Source organism: Salvelinus fontinalis, chromosome 2 (assembly GCF_029448725.1).
Source record: "Salvelinus fontinalis isolate EN_2023a chromosome 2, ASM2944872v1, whole genome shotgun sequence".
NCBI lineage: Eukaryota > Metazoa > Chordata > Actinopteri > Salmoniformes > Salmonidae > Salvelinus > Salvelinus fontinalis.
Window position 1 is genome coordinate 41087347 of NC_074666.1, and position 21891 is coordinate 41109237.

At 42.2% G+C, this 21891-nt stretch overlaps 1 protein-coding gene across 3 annotated transcripts in view; it reads right to left on the reverse strand.

Annotated features, from left to right (window-relative positions):
• Positions 1-21891, reverse strand: part of ddx10 (DEAD (Asp-Glu-Ala-Asp) box polypeptide 10) — a 61606-nt gene that overhangs the window by 10895 nt on the left and 28820 nt on the right. For all 3 annotated transcript variants that reach the window (XM_055875362.1, XM_055875353.1, XM_055875371.1), the window contains exons 14-16: positions 18750-18869; positions 17719-17889; positions 9188-9244 (exon numbers count right to left, since the gene is read on the reverse strand). In XM_055875362.1, coding sequence (XP_055731337.1) covers positions 9188-9244; positions 17719-17889; positions 18750-18869 — 348 coding nt within the window. The remainder of the gene's footprint in view (positions 1-9187; positions 9245-17718; positions 17890-18749; positions 18870-21891) is intronic.

Below are 21891 nucleotides of genomic sequence, written 5' to 3' on the forward strand. Positions count from 1 at the left end.
TCAGGTACAAAACACTGTAGATGTGGTAACTGAGCACAAGAGCACCACCAGGTCCATTGAGAATCAGTTGTCAAAGGGTGGTATGGATACCTCTCCCCAACACCAGTGCCGAGGCATCGATTGGACAATTAAATCGCTGCATCCACACACCTGCATTTGCATATGCTTGTTATACGAGGTATCCCCCAGAGAGAGTGGGAAAAGAATAGACATGACAGCTGCCATCTTGAAACTGTGGATAGCCTCCTGAAACGGATGACAACGGCTGCTTTCCAGTTACCTCGGACTCTGACGGATATAATTATTCCAGGAGGAGCAGAGAAACACTGGATTGGCCATCAGGCTGCTGCCAAATTCTCTGCAAAGATTACTTTTAAAATACCAACAAAGGGCGGTTACCCCTTCTAACTTCAACTTCTGATGCAGAGTCCGGGCATTGTGGTTCTCTTGGCATGCCATCACAGTAATACACTTATCCTGGGTTTGGAAATGAGTCAAGCAAAACGCCATCTGTCCGAAGTGGGGGATTTGTGTGATAAATCTTAGTCTTGGGAGATCTCTATTTAAAAGAGTTGGAGTGGTGGTTAAATCAGCTTCACTCAAACGTCAGCGAGCTAAGTGGGCTTGGTAGGGCCAGTATCAAAATGTTCATGTTTGTGCACTGGTCTGTGCGAGGATGATAAGAGCCTCCAAAGCCTAACAGCTTTGTATATGAAATGTTCTTTACATGACTGAACTGTGTCACATTGGGAAGCACATCACATAAAATCAACATATACAATCAGGTCCAAAATTATTGGTACCCTTGATAAAATAAATACAAATACTGAGCTATATTATACTAATACAATTGCTCAGATAGAGATTTTGTTTAACAAGTACTGTTATTTTCTCTCGACTAGATAGGTGTCAAAATTATTGGCACCCCTGTTTTCAATACCTTACCTTGTGTACAGCTGTTACGGTGAACCAGCAGTCAAGATAATGACTGCAGTCAAACTCCTCATTCGAAAATAATGGGTATTAATAAGGAGTTGGTCCCCCCTTTGCTGCTATAACAGCCTCCACTCTTTTGGGAAGGTTTTCCAGTAGATGTTGGAACATTGATGCAGGGATTGCTTCCATTCAGCCACAAGAGCATTAGCGAGGTCGGGCATTGATGTTGGGCAACTAGGCCCTGCTCGCAGTTGCCGTTCCAACTCACTCCAAAGGTGTTCGATGTGGATGAGGTCAGGTCTCTGTGCAGGCCAGTCAAGTTCTTCCACACCAATCTCAAACTATTTCTGTATGGACCTTGCTTTGTGCACGGGGGCATTGTCATGCTGAAACAGGAAAGTACCTTCCCTAAACTGTTGCCACAAAAATGGAAGCACAGAATCGTCTAGAATGTCATTCTATGCTGTAGTTTTAAGATTTCCCTTCACTGGAACTAAGGGGCCTAACCCAAACCATGAAAAACCAGCAAAGACAATTATTCCTCCTCCACCAAACTTTACAGTTTGCACTACGCATTCAGGCAGTAAGCGTTCTCCTGGCATCCACCAAACCCAGATTTGTCCGTCGAACTGCCAGATGGTGAAGCATGATTCATCACTTCAGAGTCCAATGGCGGCAAACTTTACACCACTCTAGTCGACACTTGGCATTGCGCATGGTGATCTTATGTTTGTGTGTGGCTGCTTGGTCATGAAAACACATTTCATGAAGCCCTGACAAACATGTTTTGTGATGAAGTTGCTTCCAGAGGCAGTTTGGAAGTCAGTAGTGAGTGCTGAAACCGAGCACAGATGCGCTACGATTTTCAGCACTCGGGTCGGGGGTCCCGTTCTGTGAGCTTGTGTGGCCTACCACTTCGCAGCTGAGCCGTTGTTGCTCCTAGAAGTTTCCACTTCACATAAACAGCACTTACAGTTGACCTGGGGCAGCCCTAGCAGGGCAGACATTTGGCGAACTGACTTGTTGAAAAGGTGGCACCCTAGTCACTGAGCTCTTCAGTAAAGCCATTCTACTGCCAACGTTTGTCTATGGAGATTGTGTACTTGATTTTATACACGTCAGCAAAGGGTGTGGCAGATTGTGGCACAGCCCGGGAATGAACCAGGGTCTGCAGTAACTCTTCTAGCAATGCGATGCAGTGCCTTAGGCCGCTGCACCACTCGGGAGGCCCTATGCTTATATGTTTTGAAAAGGTTTGTAACACAACTAAAGTGGCCAAATAACTCTAAACATAGCCTTTAGGCCCAAGACCCCTGGAACACTGTTGGAGAACCCATATCCTAGTGATACATGTGTTCTTATAAGCCCAGTCAATGAGCGTGTGTGTGTGAAAACCTTGTTCTGACTGGCCACTATTTAAAAGAGAATGACAACTTTCTCGTGCTGCTCTGTTGATTACTACATTCTTCAGATTAAGCACATTCATCTGCTTTACAAACCACACGTATCTTCCATTCGCTATTCAAGTGCAGGCTATAGTTTTTTTATTTTATTATGGCCATTCTATGAATTGCAACGCCGACTGCGAGCCAGGCCTAATCGCTCAACATCAGTACCCAACCTCACTAATGCTCATGGCTGCAGCAAATCTTCCAACATGTATTGGGAAGCCTTCCCATAAGGGTGCAGGCTGTTATTGCAGCAAAGGGGGATCAACTCCATATTAATGCCCTTGATTTTGGAATGAGATGTTCGAAAAGCAGGTGTCCACATACTTTTGGTCATGTAGTCCACACACACACACGGCTCTTTATTTACTACTGCTAATAGTGCACATTTTAAAACACTTGCCCACCAATACCCCCTTCCTTGATACATGTGTAAATATTGTACTATAAATTGTGCCTTCCTGTATTATACTTATGCTAAAATGTTTACTAAATTCTTATATTTTATAATTTCTTATTGTTGCATTGTCGAGAAAAAAAACTTGTAAGCATTTCGTTGGACAGTGTATACCACGTATATACAATACATACAACTAACAACATGTAAAATGTGAAACTTATTATAAATAACGTACACTTCATAAATGTTTTTCCTATAGCTGGGGCTGAGCGCCAAACCAGTGCAAAGAATGGACAAGAAACGCATATTTCAGAACGGCAGCCTATTTTTTTTTGCGAACAGTGAGTAAGCTATTATAATCTTAATTCATCACCATCCAATCTACTCATCACATTAGGAATAGTCGGCTCTTACATTAGTCTGAAAATGCTAAGATGGATGCATTAAATGCTTATTAATAAAGGTGATTTTTTTTGGGGGGGGGCTTCCCCAAACTTAACTCACGCACAGCCTATGAGCCCGGTCATTCGTCAGAGACAAATCTCATCTTTATAATATCCTTAAGGCAGTGGTTCCCAAACTTTTTAAAGTCCCGTACCCTTCAAACGTTCAACCTCCAGCTGCGTACCCCCTCTAGCACCAGGGTCAGCGCACTTTCAAATGTTGATTTTTCCTATCATTGTAAGCCTGCCACGCACACACTATATGATACGCTCATTCTTATGTTTAATTAATGTGAGTTTTTGTTACAACCCGGCTCGTGGGAAGTGACAGAGCTCTTACAGGACCAGGGCACAATTAACAATTATAATCAATAAGTGTACTCTTTATTTCTCTATCTTACATATAAAACTTTATTTGTTCATCGAAAATTGTGAATAACTCTAATGAGAAGGGTGTGCTTGAAAGGATGCACATACCTCTGCAATGTTGGGTTGTATTGGAGAGTCTCAGTCTTAAACCCTTTTCCACACACAGCCTGTATTTAATGTTCATGCTAGTGAGGGCCGAGAATCCACTCTCACATAGCTACGTGGTTGCAAAGGGCATCAGTGTCTTAACAGCGCAATTTGCCAAGGCATGATACTCTGAGCGCAGCCCAATCCAGAAATATGGCAGTGGCTTCAGATTAAATTAAATTTTCACAGAACCACTTGTTGCAATTTCGATGAGGCTCTCTTGTTCAGATATCGGTAAGTGGACTGGAGGAAGGTCCTTGTTAGTGCAGACAGAGAAGAGCTCCAAATTCTTAATCATAGCCTCAATTTTGTCCCGCACATTTAATATTGTTGCGGAGAGTCCCTGTAAGTCTAAATTCAGATCATTAAGGCGAGAAAAAAACATCACCCAGATAGGCCAGTCGTGTGAGAAACTCTTCATCAAGTGAAAATGATGGTCAGTAAAGAAAACTTTCAGCTCGTCTCTCAATTTAAAAAAAAAACGTGTCAATACTTTGCCCCTTGATAACCAGAGCACTTCTGTATGTTGTAAAAGCGTTACATGGTTGCTGCCCATATCATTGCATAGTTCAGAAAATACACAGTGGTTTGCAGAAGAGGATGTCATCCTTAATTGACCCCCCATAAATATAACTGACATATACCAGGAGCTGTGCCAGGCCCGCCACGTCTGTTGACTCATCCAGCTGTAACGCATAGAATTCACTGGCTTGTATGCGAAGCAGTAATTGTTTCAAAACATCTCCTGCCATGTCAATGATGCATCGTGCAACAGTGTTGTTTGAAGGCATTGCCTGTATAGTTTTTTTGGGCATTTTCCCCCAGCATTGTCCCAGCCATATCTGCGGCAGCAGGAAGAATTAAAGTCCTCCACAATAGTCTGGGGCTTGCCTGTCCTAGCCACTCGGTAGCTCACCATATAAGACGCTTCCAGCCCCTTCTTATTAATGGTATCTGTTGCTTTTATACATGTCTTACTACTCGAAAGGCTTTAATTCTCGCTCAAAAAACCCTGTGGCTTATTTTTTAAATTGGCAAGTTTTGTTTCTAAATGTTTGCGCAAAAGTGAAGGTTTCATCGAGTTGTGAGATAATACTTTGCACATATAACACACTGTGGCTGAGGAAAGGCACTACTATCAATATAAGTGATCCCCAAATCAATGTAGTTCTCATCACATTTGCGCCTCTGATGGTCCAACGTCCCTGTCTGTTCGGTGCTTCCTGGGTAAGGGGGCAGTAGCTCTTTCGGCTGCATCAGATTCACAACTGTCAGTGTCCATGTCAGCTGGGCTAACAACAAATGTAGAATTACTGATGCTAGCATTGGATGTGCTCGTGGAAGCAGAACAACTTGTGTCGTCGACAGGTGCAGGTGTAGTACTGCTGGTAGTAGCAGTACTACCAGTAGAGCTGGTATGTGTCTATGGACACAGGCCTTACATTTTTTAACCATTTATCAATTTTTGAGCAAACGGAATGAGCAGCAGCTATGTTTGGCTAAATACGGACCGTTAGTGGAATTCCCGCGAGAGAGTAACAGTTAATGTGATCGGATGTTAATTATTTGACTAGGCTACATGTACTTGACATTGTGTTGTTATTTCGCTGAACACTAGATTGTTTAATTTTCTTTTTGGCAGTGAAACAAGGCTACTCAGGCGATAAAAAAAACTCACCCAAATAAGTCTGGCCTGTTGGAAAATATAAATGGACTGTTTGAAAATGTGAAAAAATAATAATAATTATGAATCACATTTTATTTGGCGTTCCCCCGACAGCATTGTGCGTACCCCAGTCTGGGAATACCTGCCTTAAGGTATCCAACTCCTGGGCATTGTGCTTATATGATCAATAGCACCCTTAGAAACAAGATGCTGCATCTATCTTGCCCAGAGAACTTGAAGATTAAATAAATACTCCAGGACCACAAAACTACACAAAAGCAAAACTTCAAATGACAAAAAAACCTTGAAACTCAAGGACAGTGTAGAAGGCACTTCATTTTGTTAACAAGCTATATCTGACCTAAGACTTTCTAAATTCCTTCCAAATCTTTAACAAACAAGCACGAAGTCTCCCCAAGCGTTAGCCTGGATAAGTCTGGTCTGCTGCTTTATTGAGGGCACCATGGTTGCGCTCGCAGGCTTTGGGGAAAAGTGTTAGCGATGATAAATGAGACAACAGTGGAGGGTTGAAGGCCCGTTGCCCAGTGGAGACAGCCTGTAATGCTCTAATTGTCTCTGTGTGAGTGGGAGGATGGCAGTGAGAAGTGTTCGGTATGGCGGAGCATAGTTCAACACACAGCCCCCATCAATACCAGGACGAAGCAGCCTGGTTTACCATGCAGCTGATAAAACATAAGAGCAGACTTCAGGGACAACAGAAAATGAACGAATTAAGAAAAAAGCTACTTTAAAAAATGAGCAGATTTAAAGCTGCAATATGTAGGTTTTTGTGACACCCATCCAAATTCTCAGAAATGTGTTATAAATCTGTAATTCTCATTGAAAGCAAGTCTAAGAAGTTGTAGATCTGTTCTATTTCTATCATTCCCGTTCTTAAGTTTCATTTTTGCATCTTACTTGAAAAATACAATATATTTAGTTATGGAAAATATATTTCACAGCGGTTTAGATGGTACAATAATTCTCTACACCAGTGGTCACCAACCTTTTATTTTGTGATTATACCCCTGTTTCTCCCCAATTTCGTGGTATCCAATCAGTAGTTCCAGTCTTGTCCCATCGCTGCAATTCCCGTACGGACTCGGGAGAGGCGAAGGTCAAGAGCCGTGCGTCCTCCGAAACGCAACCCAGCCAAGCCGCAATGCTTCTTGACACAATAACCACTTAACCCGGAAGCCAGCCGCACCAATGTGTCGGAGGTAACACCAGCGTGCACTGCGCCCGGCCCGCCACAGGAGTCACTAGTGCGCGATGGGACAAGAACATCCCTTCCGGCCAAACCCTCTCCTAACCCGGACAACGCTGGCCCAATTGTGCGCCGCCCCCATGAGTCTCCTGGTCACGGCCGGCTGCGACAGCCTGGACTCGAACCAGGATCTCTAGTGGCACAGCTAGCACTGCCTTAGACCACTGCTCTATTTGGGATGCCAACCAACCTTTTCTAAGTCAAGATCACCAAGTCAAAATGCAAGCCAACCTCTACCGCTCAGATTATTAGAATTTGTTGAACATGAGGTTTGTGCTGTAGGCTATAGGCCCAATACATTAGCACAGCATATCGGCTACGCTTTAACTGCTCCACCAATGTTGTTCTGCTCAGACCATTTTGAAATTATATTTCAACATATTAGGTATATGATCACACTGCTAGATCATTTGTTGCATTACTTGTGAGGCACAGCTTTTTACTGGACTGATGGCCTGCATCAGATGGTGAGTTGGATGCGAGGCTCCCTCCCCCAGCCGATGGCGAAACTTAAGTCAAACTGCATTATTTATGCCTCATGCGCAAATTAATGGTGTTAGTCCTATGACCAGAGAAAGAAAAATATTTCTCATTATTAAAAAAGACAAGCAGCAAATAATAACGCAAGCTTATCAAAACACTTCGCTATATTCATTCATTGCAGCTGCAGGCTGCTTGTAGCGTGAGTGGAATTAGAGAGAACGCACATTTTATGGCTTATAAAACTGTTGAACAAAGTGTTGACCGCGCTGAATAACTGAATTATAAGCTAACTCATAATAACAGCAGCTCTTTGCTGTATTCGTTGAGTCATTCTCTAGTCATGGTTTTAAAAGTGTTGAAATCTCACATTATCAACTTTGATGTGCGGTCAAAGCTTCTTTTACCAGTCTATGGCTCGAGGAAACTGTGCAGACACAGTGATCTGAGTCATCTGATTGGCTAGTGGTAGGCCTATAGGTGCACTTGATTTTCCCTCTGGGCCTGCCGGATAGGCGGAGTTCTACTTTCAGACACATGAAGTGCTTCAAAATGGGAACACCCTGCACACATGAAGTGCTTCAAAAATGGGAACACCCTGCCTTCCCGGCGCTAGGGCTGCTGAATCAAGTGCACCTACCACCAACAGTGCAAAATAAAAATTTAATTAAATAGATAACGCTAAAGCAAGGCTTTTTTTTTTACAGAAACTTTTGGTGAGCGACTAGGAATGGCTTGGAGATCGACCGATTGTTGAACACTGCGCGACACGATCGTTGCTTGTTTTGTCACAAACTGATATTAGGCGAAATATTAGAATTTTAGCAACCAGGAAATGCCGGAGCTATTCCTACACAGTGCATCTTTAAAGAAAGATGGGAAACGTGGATTCTGAACCCAATGAAATGCGGGATAATTGTGAAGTATTCGTCAATGTCTGATTTAACTCAATAGGAAGTCTATGGTGTAGGAGTGGAGTCAGCGTCGAACGAGATCAGGGGGGATAGGATGTGTATGATAATCCCGCCCATGACGCCGCATTCGGATGTTGCAATCATTTCCCCCTTATTAGTCTCCCGCGTCACTGAAGAGGCCAAATAGGAGGGCTAAACAGAGCAGGAGATGTGAGGTAGGCTATACACCACAGTGATAGGAGGCATCAGAAGAGCTGCCGGAAGGGGGATTAGAGAAATGCTGCCCTAACACCTCCGGAGTATCTATCACTGCAAGCCAGCATTAATGTAATGACACTGGGTGTGTTTGATTGACAGGAGAGAAAGAAAGAGTGCTGGCATGGTAATTATGCTGATGTTGAAGACAAGAATTTTCATTTCCACATTACGCAAGACGAATTCAGCAGGCGGGCAGACTGACACAAGCTGAGAAGAGGGGGATTTAATATTACACGGAGAGGAAGAGGCACTTGCCTCTGCTGAAGACACCCCAGATGCTTTGTGACCGGGGTCTTACGTAAGACAAGGCACTACTCTCTGTCTCATCCTCACGTGGCAGGAGTGGAGCCAATTCAGCTGGCGATAGAGAAGCTCTATGGAGCGTTTGGTATTTGTCTGCAGAAAAGCATGTCCCCTTTTGTGAAGATAACACTTCACATGACTCACTAGAGGGGCTGACATTAATGACCCTGTAAAGTACCATTGTGCTTGTCCCATTCTCTCAATGAATTCTGTTCCAATCTAAAAGCTAAGTGCTACATCGGCATCCGGGGACTCCGTGTTCTTCGTCTGACATTGGCTGAAGAAGAGAGAATGCTCCTTCTGCCTTTGTTACAAAGACGAGGGGGAAGAGTGTGGCCCTCACTTTTAGAGACTGCCTCTCCTTTTGAAGCTAGACTGGATTTCAATGGCAGCATCCTGACAGAAGTATCATTTTAAACAGCCACGGTTTAACGTAACGCTAGTGAAGGGGAGCTAGTGACTGGAGTCAAACCCATTCAGGATGTGATGGATATGTTTTTTTAAGAGGGGGGTTGGGGGGAGAAATTCTAATGTAAAATGGAGGAGAGAGACTTACCTCAGCGTACTGCTTGCTGGCTTCTCTTCTGGCAGCGTTCTCCTTCAGTCTCTTCTCCTGTGGGAGAGAAGAGGGAGAAAGAGTTTAGAGCAATGTCAGTCTGACCAGATTTAGGTGTTGTATATCTCTGACAATCCATGCCTTTCAGGGCAGGTTGTTTTGGGGTGAAATGGCTGTATTTCATTAGATTGTTAGAGATTCCATGAGACGATATGCTTTCTCTTTTTTGTTCTATGTAGCTTTTTTTTTATGATAAGATTCTCTGATTACTGCCTCTAAGCTAGGACATTTTCCATGGGTCATAGAAGAGAGGGGATGGGAGGAAAGAGAGCAGACAGAGGAGTGGAGGTTAGACAGGTCGCAATAGAGTATCGAGAGGCAGCCACATCCTTCAAGAGGGAAAAAAACACCAAACAAATATAAACAAAATGGCTGACTTGCAAAACACAGTCCAAAATAAAGCAGACCTCCAACATTATAATTTGGCCAACACGGCATATTCAGGGAGAACTGACCACAGTAAACGACTTGACACAGGAGTGAAACCCTCGTAAGAGGGGAAAAATAATGATAGTGTGTGAAAACAGAAGCCTATTTATATGCGGCGGGAGAATGCATTAGGAAATGTCAGCAGCTGATTCATGAGTTCTTAATTTCTGCTCCAAATGTCACTCAGTGAAAACCACAGTTTGCATTAGAATGTGCGTGTGTGTGTGTATTAGAGGTGAATATTTTCCCGGTATTTTACAAAATGTTCCATCCAGAGAATAAGTAAGTAATGCAGTATTTCCCGCCCAAACCGGAAGTGTCATTCTAAAGCATATAGATTTGATTAGAGCTTTGATCGGCATTAAAATGAAAGTCTGATGAGCCATAAATTAAAATACATGTTAAGAGCCATACATTAAATACATTTTATGAGCCCAAGGCCAAATGATTTTGCCATTATCCAATACATAGACTATTGTTAGGTTCGAATTTTCAGAGTAAAAACTCTACGGACACTATGAAAGCTCAAACTAAGTTTATTCTTCCCAGAGGATCAATACAGCTGCATTAGACAAAGACATTGTTCACACAAGCACTGATATTTAACCATTTCTCCTAGGCTGAGTCTCCTCCTACACATCTGAACAAACATTGTATCTTTATTGCTGGGCAGGAAACTAAGTGATACGGGCCATAAACTTTTTACTCCCTTAACGTGACTTTCTTTTTAAAAATATAAAATGTTTAATTTAACCTTTATTTATCCAGGTAGGCTAGTTGAGAACAAGTTCTCATTTACAACTGTGACCTGGCCAAGACAAAGCAAAGCAGTTTGACACATACAACACAGCATTACATATGGAATAAACAAACATACAGTCAATAATACAGTAGGGGGAAAAAACTAGTATATATACAGTGTGTGCAAATGAGGTAAGATAAGAGAGGTAAGGCAATAAAATAGGCCAATAGTGGCGAGGTAATTACGATATAGCAATTAAACACTGGCGTGGTAGATGTGCAGAAGATGAATGTGCAAGTAGAGATACTGGGGTGCAAAGGAGCAAAATAAATAAATAAATACAGTATGGGGATGAGGTAGTTGGATGACCTGACCTCGAACCCTTTCATCACTAATCCATGGCTCACTCCTCTTATCAATGCCTGCCCCATGTGATTGCTTTCCCTACACTCTGTACATTCTAAGCTTAATTGCCCCCACCATATACTTTCCTCCTACAGAAAACCATTAACCTCTGGTATAGCCCTTCGGCTACGGCACCCCTCAGCTCTCTATTACAACTAATGATTAATAACATTTAAAGTTCAGAAATCCAAACCTATCACTATGATACTGTATAGGCTACCGTACAATACGCACAACATAAAAGCCCATCGATGTAGCTATACTCTCTTGTATAAATAAATGAAACAAGCTCCAGTAGGCTAATCTTTGAGTGTGGACTGGATATGTACTGGAATTACGCACCTCGTTCAAACCATGCAATACTGGTGCAAGACATGCTGCCTACAATGTTTTCCACTCCTATCAGCTCAAAACAAGAAGCGGCTCGAGTGGGCACGTGATCACCAACACTGGACGCTTGAGTGGAAAAACATTGCCTGGTCCAACGAATACTGGTTCCTGTTGCATCATGCTGATGTTAGTCAGGATTAGGCGTAAGCAGCTTGAGTCCATAGCCCCATCCTGCCTGATATCAATGGTACAGGCTGGTGGCGGTGGTGTAATGGTTTGGGGAATGTTTTCCTGGCACACGTTAGGTCCGTTGATATCATTTGAGCAATGTTTCCAAGCCCCGAATAATTCAGGCTGTTCTGGAGGCAAAGGAGATGTCCGACCTGGTATTAGATGGTGTACCTAATAAATAAATATGCACCTTCCATAACATTTCCCTTAATGTTATGAGATGTGCGTATTAGCGTACCTTTCTCTCTACTGTTGCTTCATTCTAAATGAAATACGTTTTGTTGTCTTCATCTTCATCATTGTAATGACATGCTTGAATAATATAGGACTAGATTAAGATGCAGACGGCTTTCACTTCTCTTCACGAAGATTGAGTGGTTATAGATCTGAACAAATAACTGCTATAGCCTACCATCATCGCGTGTTCCCTGTTCTTTCAAACTACCCGTGAGTTCTATTGGCTGCTGTAATTAATATTCAGCAAACAAGAGCTGGCATCCCTTTTTAAAGTCTATTAGCATAAGAAATGCAAAAAAGATACAAATGTCCAGCAAACTACAAAGCCTTCAGAAAGTATTCATACCCCTTGAATTTTTTTGTCACTGGTCTACACGCAATACCCCATAATGACAAAGTGTAATCATTTTTTTTGAAATGTTTACAAATGAATAAAAAATGAAAAGCTGAAACGTCTCGAATCAATAACTATTCAAACCCCTTGTTATGGCAAGCCTAAACAACAAAGGGGTGTAGCGGTTAGCGGTTATGGTATGATGGCTTGGCCTGTAAAGTTTTTTTTTCACCTGGTCACAGACAGCTGTTGTGTTGTGCACTGAAGTCCACAAGCGAAGGTAAAAGGTGAGAGGAGAGCGTGTAGATGCGAGAAGGAATTATACAACGAGCAAAGTGATGAAGCTGTTTGTATGTGGCTGCTGTGAAAGTGAACTGTGTGTGCAGGGGATCAAGGGTGTATTCATTCTGCCGATTCTGTTGAAAAACATTTCTGAAAAGGAAGCAAATGGAATGAAACAGGGATACACATAGCTGAATTTGTCTAATAGAAAATTGTTTGCAACTGCTGTTTGGACTAATGATTACACCCTAGATCAGCTAGATGCAGGCAAGAGTGTGCAAGGCGGTATTGAATGAGTCACTGTCTGACATCTTGATTACTCCAATTTGTCTCTTGACCTGTGCACCTACGTTATCAACGTTCATCTGTAGACTAGGTTGTAGCAACCTTATGATGGGTATAGGGCAAATTCTACTATCATGTAGTAGCCTAAATCTATCGATGTTACATTGAGCTGGGTGAGTGGAATATGAATGACAGTCATCCAATACACTGTAATATATTTTTTATTTATCCTTTATTTAACTAGGCAAGTCAGTGAAGGACAAATTATTTTACAATGACATCCTACCCCGGAAATAAGGCCAAGCAGCAAAAAGAATGGTCCTCCCTAATCTTAAACAGCACCGGCCGCCACTAGTGGGTGTGTGTGTGTGGTGGGGAGGAGGAGGGGGATGTCTGCTGTCCTTCAGCCATCCACTCCCTCCTCATTTGTCCCTGATATGGGAGGAAGGCTAAAACCTGGCTCTCATTGGTTTTCACCTGGCTCTCATTGGTTTTCAGGCCACAAGGTATGAACAGGGGGGAGGGTTTCTAAAGCATTTTACAGAGCTAGCGAGGAGCACAGGGCCGTGACCGAATGAAAATATGGGAATCTACCCTGGCCCGGCCTCCAAACGATGCAGAAATGTGGTGGAGGGAGAGCGATAGCAAAAGCATAAGAAAGGAAGTGGGAGAAGAGAGAACGAGCACCAGAGGGAGTCGTGACTAACCAATACGTTATGGATCTATTAGGACGGTCTGGGGAGAGTAATACATTTTCCCCACTGTGCCGCCCTCCATTAGTATGGGCCACGGCCACCAGACTAGTAACTGCCCATCTAGTTGGCAGTCTGTCAGCATGCCTCCGGTCCCTCAGTCAGCATGCTGTGTGCAGTTACAGTAGCTACAGTGGTCCAGAGCGGGTGGCTCTCTACTGTAGAAGTATAGGGGGAAAGTTCCGTTAGAACGTCAAACTAAAATGATCACAACAGTGTTTGAGTAGGGCCTTAGTACAGCCAGAGACAGAGCGTTAGCTACATGAGGGATATTTAGCACGCCAGCCAGCCAGGAATGATTCATGTTGGTGAATGCTGCTAATTGATTTCTGGACACGCGTCTGAGTGTTGGAGGCAGCGCGCTGCACAGAAATTTAAATGGATTTTTAAAGTGTCTGTTTTTCCCTTCACGCGTCAGCCGTCATCACAACAACCATTCTTGGCAATGCTCGGCGAGCACGACAAATGAACGGGACAAGGCGTTAATCACAACAGCCATGCCTAATAGACGTGCGGGGGGAGTGCCTGCTGCATAACTTAATTGTCGAGACAATGAGATGAGCCACTCGAGGGCCGCCCTTTACGGGGGAGGTGGCTCACCTACACAGCACTTCAGCAGAGCTAATGCATGCTTGACATTAAACACATTTTCATCCACAGTTTGAGTAATGTCATAATGTATATATTTTTTTAAATCACGACAGATGGTGGAAACAGGTAGCTTCGGCACAATTTTATAAATGGCGACAGAATTTGTTCGTTCGACACGGTGGGATCTTTTTGTGTCTGTAAAATGAAGCATGTGAGAAATGGTGGTACAAACACCTTTATGCGCACATATTGATATAATAACCATCATATCGAAGTAAACTTGGAGTCATGCTATGACATGGTGTTGTCACCGTGGGAGGACTCGGGAGACCATGCAGTTTATTAGGCTCCAGATGAAATAAGTTATGATGAACTTCACAGGGTGGTGAGCGTGCACTGTGATCTTGATGCTCCTTCCCAATAAATAGAGGGTCTTACTCTGGTGACATGATGATTGATGCTTGACTGCCGTTTGACAAAAACAAATATTATCGCTCTTATCCATAATAATCATGTAGACTAGCCTACTCGCACTGGATCTGTGAGCTGTTGGCTAGAGCGCATGTGCCAAAACCAGAGTAGGTACACTTCTATTTAACTCAACAGTTTGTGACAAAACTATCGGTAGAGTTGAAAATGCGATGGAAACACATTGAACTTTAGATTTTTATTTGGTACATGAAAACTTAAGCAAAAACGTACATTGAGTGCACTATGTCATCACGCACTGACTTTGATCCGCAACAAGTCCGAATGGTGGAGAAACACCACTGGTGGGAAAATGCGCACATTTTCTTTATGTTCATTTCAGAATATTCAAATGAAATTCTGTCGGCTATATGATGGAAACCTAGCTACTGTTAATGTTTTCGTAGACAGGAAAGAGGACAGGCCTCGGTTGGGTAGTTTACTCAAAGCCAGTGGCATGTCATGAGTAAAGATTGAAAAAGTAAGGGACCTAGACAGCTGCCCTGGAGAATTCCTGATTCTACCTGGATTATGTTTGAGAGGCATCCAATAAAGAACATCATCTGTGACATGTTAGACAGGCAACTCTTTATCCACAATATAGCAGGGGGTGCCAATCTTTTTATCATAAATCTCTCAAGTAATCAGTCATTTGTGTAAGTGCTGTGCTTTTTGAATGTCCTTCCTTATAAGCGTACTGAAAGTCTGTTGTCAATTTGTTTACTGTAAAATAGCATTGTATCTGGTCAAACAATCTTTTCCAAAACTTTACTAAGGGTTGGTAACAGGTTGATTGGTCGGCTATTTGAGCCAGTAAAGGGGACTTTACTATTCTTAGGTAGAGGAATAATTTTTGCTTCCTCCAGGCCTGAGGGCACACACTTTCTAGTAGGCTTAAATTGAAGACATGGCAAATAGGAGTGGCAATATCGTCTGCTATTATCCTCAGTCATTTTCCATCCAAGTCATCAGACCCCGGTGGCTTGTCATTGTTGAAAGACAACAAAAGAACTTCCTCTTCCACACTCACTTTACGGAATTCAAAATTATTATTCTTGTCTTTCATAATTTGGTCAGATATACTTGGATGTGTAGTGTCAGTGTTAGTTGCTGGCATGTCATGCATAAGTTCGCTAATCTTGCCAATTAAAAAATAGTTTAAGTAGTATCAGTGGGTTTTGTAATGAATCTGATTCAATGAATGATGGAACGGAGTTTGCATTTTTTCCAAAATTTCATTTAAGGTGCTCCAAAGCTTTTTACTATCATTCTTTATGTTATTTTAGTTTTTTTTAGTGTAGCTTCGTATTTTATTCAGTGTAATCACATTATTTATACATTTGCAGTACGTTTGCCAATCGGTTGTGCACCCAGACTTATTTGCCATTCCTTCTGCTTCATCCCTCTCAACCATAACATTTTTCAATTCCTCATCAGGTTTTGATGAACTGTAACCTTTGCTAGTTAAGTGAATTACTAGTGGGTTATTTAGCGTTGGGTTAATTGAGTAGAAGGTAATTGTATAGCATAAGTGTGAAAAAGAAAACCCTGACATTGACTACACTGCTAAAATGACTTCATTCTGTTCTATATGAGTTTTCTACAAATTGTGCAATGTATATATTCCCTCATCAATACTCACCACAACACATGCCTTTCAAAGGCCGTCATTACTACTTCCAATCATATCATAAGATAATCTCATAAAATAAAAAATAAGGTAGCAACGAGCGGGTGAGACAATAGCATCCAGCAGTCAATATATATCCCAGCAGTCAATATTTATCCACTGGCAAGGAAAGTACTTTCTCTGCAAATCAGATAAGCTGAGCAAACTTTCTGCAGTTATTTTAGTGGAGAAACGAAGCTCGCTCTCGAAAATATTAACTGAACCTAATCTCCCCGTCTGCCTGTGGGCTCCCAAGCTGTGTGCCAGACTCAGACATGTCTGTTATTTTCATTTGGGTTTCAACCTGCGATATACTATATATGAGATTAAAAATAGAACCTGGAGTGGGAGGGACGGGTGCAGCACGACAGGCTTTGCCTTCTCCTCTGGGCAAATCTAGAACACTCCAGTACTGTACTAGCCCACATTTTGTAGCTTTTACTGCAGTTAGAACTGAGACGTTTTTTAAAAAATCGCTTACATTTTTGACCTTGTTATACATAAAGGCTTAAAAAGGCAATTAGATATCAATCATGTTTATACACACACACACACACACACAAGGCCTATAAAGACCACCTAGTTTCTGATAAATTTTTCTGCCCTAATCTAACAGATTATTGAATTTAATGTGCAGAGCCCATTTCGAAGCACATTGAATGCTTGGTCTTGCCTTCCCTTTCATCTGGTCCCCACTGATACTGTGCAGCTCCAACAGCTGCTTCAAGTCATTCCAGAGACCCATCTGGCCCATGCCTGTCCTCAATCACTGAGGTTATAACCTCAGGGCGTGTGTGTGTGTGTGTGTGTGTGTGTGTGTGAGTGTGTGTGTATATATATATATGTGTCTGTGTGTGTGAATGTGTATCTATGCGTATGTGTGAGCGTGCACGTGTCACAGCTGTGACATTTATTTTTCATACAGTACCTGCTGGGTGCAGAGTGGGGAGATTAAGTTAGAGCATTTAACTGGCTCCGTTGACAGCGATTCGTATAAACATCCAACCAGGTGCCAAGGTACCAGAAGGGACCTTGCAGCAGTAACAATACAGGAATATATTATGTCATGTACATTATGATTATGCAGTTTGTACTACTTCATTGTCAAGCCCCCTCCCCCCTCTTCAGTGCAGGAGGATCACCATTACGATCAAATGATGCAGGGAAATAATCAACTAACCTTCTCCTGCCCGAGGCTGCTGTATAGGCTAGTGAAGCCACCGTTTGACACTGTGACTGAACTATAGTCTTACCCTGTGTTTTTGCTTCTGTCTACAGTCTTGCCTGCTTTTTCTGCTTGATGTGATGCATTTGTTGGGGGCTGACCTTTGACAGCTGTGCGGCAGTCTTCACCTGTGTGTTTGTACTACAGTCTTCACCTGTGTGTTTGTACTACAGTCTTCACCTGTGTGTTTGTACTACAGTCTTCACCTGTGTGTTTGTACTACAGTCTTCACCTGTGTGTTTGTACTACAGTCTTCACCTGTGTGTTTGTACTACAGTCTTCACCTGTGTGTTTGTACTACAGTCTTCACCTGTGTGTTTGTACTACAGTCTTCACCTGTGTGTTTGTACTACAGTCTTCACCTGTGTGTTTGTACTACAGTCTTCACCTGTGTGTTTGTACTACAGTCTTCACCTGTGTGTTTGTACTACAGTCTTCACCTGTGTGTTTGTACTACAGTCTTCACCTGTGTGTTTGTACTACAGTCTTACCCTGTGTTTCTCTTTGACTTTACGTCTGTACTCCAGCTTGTCAAACTCCTGGTCCTCTCGGCGCAGCCTCTCTCTGGCTTCCTCCACATTGATGCCCGACGTGCAGTCATCCTCCTCCCCCTCTGTGGCTGGCACGGCCGTCCTCTGGAGTGGGGGCCACTGCTGCACAATCTGGAGAGCGAGGGGCATAGACCAACACAGAGTTAAATCACAACACTGCAATAGTGCCATCTCATTTTCAGCTGGATAGGAATCAACACATATGCAAACACAAAAACATTTACCAACACACAAACGCACTCATAAAAGTGGGCATACAACACACATACACACACACGTTTTAGTCTCCTTAATTACATTTGCAGCTGGCTGGGCATCAATGCAGCCAACACAACTAAACATCACAGGTGCCATCTAATTCTCTCTGAATGATGTTAGTAATGGCAAAGGAATTACGCTGAGACTCAGAATTGTAACTTTAAAATGTATACCAAAGAAAAACCATTGATTTCAAAGTTTAACAAAACTCTAGGCACAAGGACTACTTTTTATGTTCCACAGAATTTTACAAAAACACATTTATAGGAAGAACTGTACAGATACAAAGATTGGTAACAGAATAAAACTGAGGAAGATTTTACCGTAATTAATACATCAATTAAACAATAACTGGAAAAACTGTGCAGATGCAACATTTGGTAACAGAGTTACAGTAAAATCTCCCGCAGTTTTATTGTTACCAAACTTTGTATCTGCACATGTTTAATTTATACAAATGATTGCGCAAATTATTCAAAGTAGGCATTGTGCATAGAGTTCAACTTTAAAATCCATGGTTTTTGTTTGGCAGATATTTTAAAGTGAATTTTTCCTCAGCGGATGAAAAATCTAAGCGTAAATCTGTTAGCGTGGAATTGCCCGTAAAACAAACTGGTGCTCTCATTTAGCTGATGCAGAGCCTGAAGCCAAAAAATTGTATCACTGGATCTGACTCAAAATAAAATGGAATGTAGATCAATGTTTGTACAAACCTGTCCCTCTTCAGTGAAGACTAATTTGGTGTTGACTTGGAAGTTTCTCTTCAGGACTTTCTTGGCCTCTTTGAACTTGGTCTCTTTTTCTGTTTTCTTAATGGTGTTACTGTCAGTTTCCTGTAATGAGAGAGGAAATGATAACAATTGCTTAAATAAACCTAACAACAATTTAACTGCTAATGTAACACCTCATAAAAATTATCGTGTTGAATTCCCTGCCTGAAACAGTCAGTCCCTGCTACTCCTGGTTACAGGTAGCTAGACAACTTTGCCATTATGTCAGCAGGTTAAGACGGGAGACTCAGGAATGCTGACCAAGACAAACTAAGCATCTTTACAGAGAGCCACTAGGACTGTCCACACATTGCCTCAGCGGATTTTTTTTTGCCTAACTGTGCAACAAAATGCATTTCCCAGCCCCTGACAGAGTGCAGTTTTGCCATCTCTATTGGTAGTAAATAGTTTAATTCTTAACAAATGATGTCAAACAATTTACAGGGCAACTGGCCTATCTTCTGAGGTAGGAATCAAGACGCAGATCAGTGGTACACTACAGCAGCAGCCTACTCTCTCAAAGTGAGTCTCGAACATGTCAGAGTAAAAAAAGTATATACAGTATGAGTCAAGTTGACACCTCATTCAAGGTTTATTTTTAAAAAAATTTAACAATGTCTATTATCCTACAAAGTAGAACAAATTATGAAATAAAATATGGAATCATGTAGTAACCAAAAAAAGTGTTAAACAAATCTAAATATATTTTAGATTCTTCAAAGTAGCCACCCTTTGCCTTGCCTATTATTCTACAATGTAGAAAATAGTAAAAATAGGTGTCCAAACTTGACTGGCACTGTATAGAAAGTGCATTCGGAAAGCATTCAGACACAGCCTTATTATAAAACAGATTTAATTGACCCCCCCCTCCCCGCCCCCCCCCCCTCAATCTATACACAATTGAATTGAAATATTACATTTACATAAGTGTTCAGACCCTTTACTCAGTACTTTGCTGAAGCACCGTTGACAGTGATTATAGACTCAAGTCTTCTTGAGTATGATGCTACAAGCTTGGCACACCTGTATTTGGCGAGTTTCTGACATTCTCCTCTGCAGATCCTCTCAAGCTCTGTCAGGTTGGGTGGTGGGTGTCGCTGCACAACTATTTTCAGGTCTTTCCAGAGATGATCGATCGTGTTCAAATCCAGGCTCTGGCTGGGCCAATCAAGGACATTCCGAGACCTGTACCGAAGCCGCTCCTGTGTTGTCTTGGCTGTGTGCTTAGGGTCGTTGTCCTGTTGGAAGGTGAACCTTCACCCTAGTCTGAGAGCTCTGGAGCAGTTTTTCATCAAGGATATCTGTACTTTGCTCCATTAATCTTTCCCTTGATCCTGACTAGTCTCCCAGGCCCTGCCGCTGAAAAACATCCCCACAGCATGATGCTGCCACCACCATGTTTCACCGTAGGGATTGTGAGAGGTTTCCTCCAGATGTGACGCTTGGCATTCAGGCCAACGAGTTCAATCTTGGTTTCATCAGACCAGAGAGTCCTTTAGGTTCCTTTTGGCAAACTCCAAGCAGGCTGTCATGTGCCTTTTACTGGAGGAGTGGCTTCCATCTGGCCACTCTGCCATAAAGGCCTGATTGATGGAGTGCTGCAGAGATGGGAGAACCTTCCAGAAGGACACACATCTCCACAGAGGAACTCTGGAGCGCTGTCAAAGTGACCATCAGGTTCTTGTTCACCTCCCTGAACAAGGCCCTTCTTCCCAGATTGCTCAGTTTGGCCGGGCTGCCAGCTCTAGGAAGAGTCTTGGTGGTGCAAAACTTCTTCCACTTAAGAATGATGGAGGCCACTGTGTTCTTGGGGACCTTCAATGCTGTAGAAATGTTAGATACCCTTCCCCAGATCTGTGCCTCTACATAATTCTGTCTCGCAGCTCTAAGGACAATTCCTTCGACCTCATGGCTTGGTTTTTGCTCTGACATGCAATGTCAACTGTGGGAACTTAGACAGGTGTGTGCCTTTCCAAATCATGTCCAATCAATTGAATTTACCACAGGTGGACTCCAATCATGTTGTAGGAACATCAAGTATGATCAATGGAAACAGGATGCACCAGAGTTCAATTTGAGTCTCATAGCAAAGGGTCTGAATACTTATGTAAATAAGGTTTTTTAATCTTTAATACATGTGCAAATATTTCTAAAAACCTGTTCACACTTTGTCATTATGAGGTATTGTGTGTAGGTTGATAAAAAAAACAACAACATTGAATCCATTTTAGAATAATGCTGTAACGTAACAAAATGTGGAAAAAGAACGCACTGTAGATAAATAATTATCCGTCAGTCGGGATCTTAACTTCCTGTTGAGAGTTAGAATAGTAGACTACACAAGGTGCCATATTTGATTGTGCATCAGCAGTTTCTCTCTTGTTATGTCAGTCCCTGACAGTAGCTCAATTAGCCATGTCAGCAAAAAGATGATTTGATTGTTAAGTTATTCTAGCCTGCCATCATGCCCGAATGTGTGCACAGGGGCCCTGACCTCCAGGGGCCCCCATTCAGGAACCCTTGTGATTTTGTTAGTCACACTCAATCAGATATATTAACATGGCATGAATCATGGAAAAAATATGTAGAATTGCAAGAAATTAGCTATAAAATTGCTACATTTTCTCTCCTCCCCATGGCACGAATCATGGAAAATTGTGTAGAATTGCAGGAAATTAAAACTAATAAGTCTTGTTTGGTTACCAAGGCAACTACTGTCACTATTAAACTTGCTAGCTACTTCAGTGGACGTTGAAAACATTTCTAGCTGCAAATGTGTTAAATTATAGCCATGGTATAAAAGGGATAATTAACTCTGGGCTCCGGAAAATAATAAAACTCAATGAAAGGTTAGTGCCTCAACTCGTTCATTATTATTCAAGAAATTAACACAATTTCAATTGCTCCTCTAATTAGAATCTGGCCTAAATACAACCTGTAGGCTTTATAGCGTTCCAATGTTTGCCCAGATTTAGATCTCTGGTTAAGCAGTTGACAAGGACACTAGGCATAACATAAACAAAGGGAATCTGATGAACATCTTTCAGTCCCGAATTGGCGTTTCGCGACAGTGATTATCCCCTAG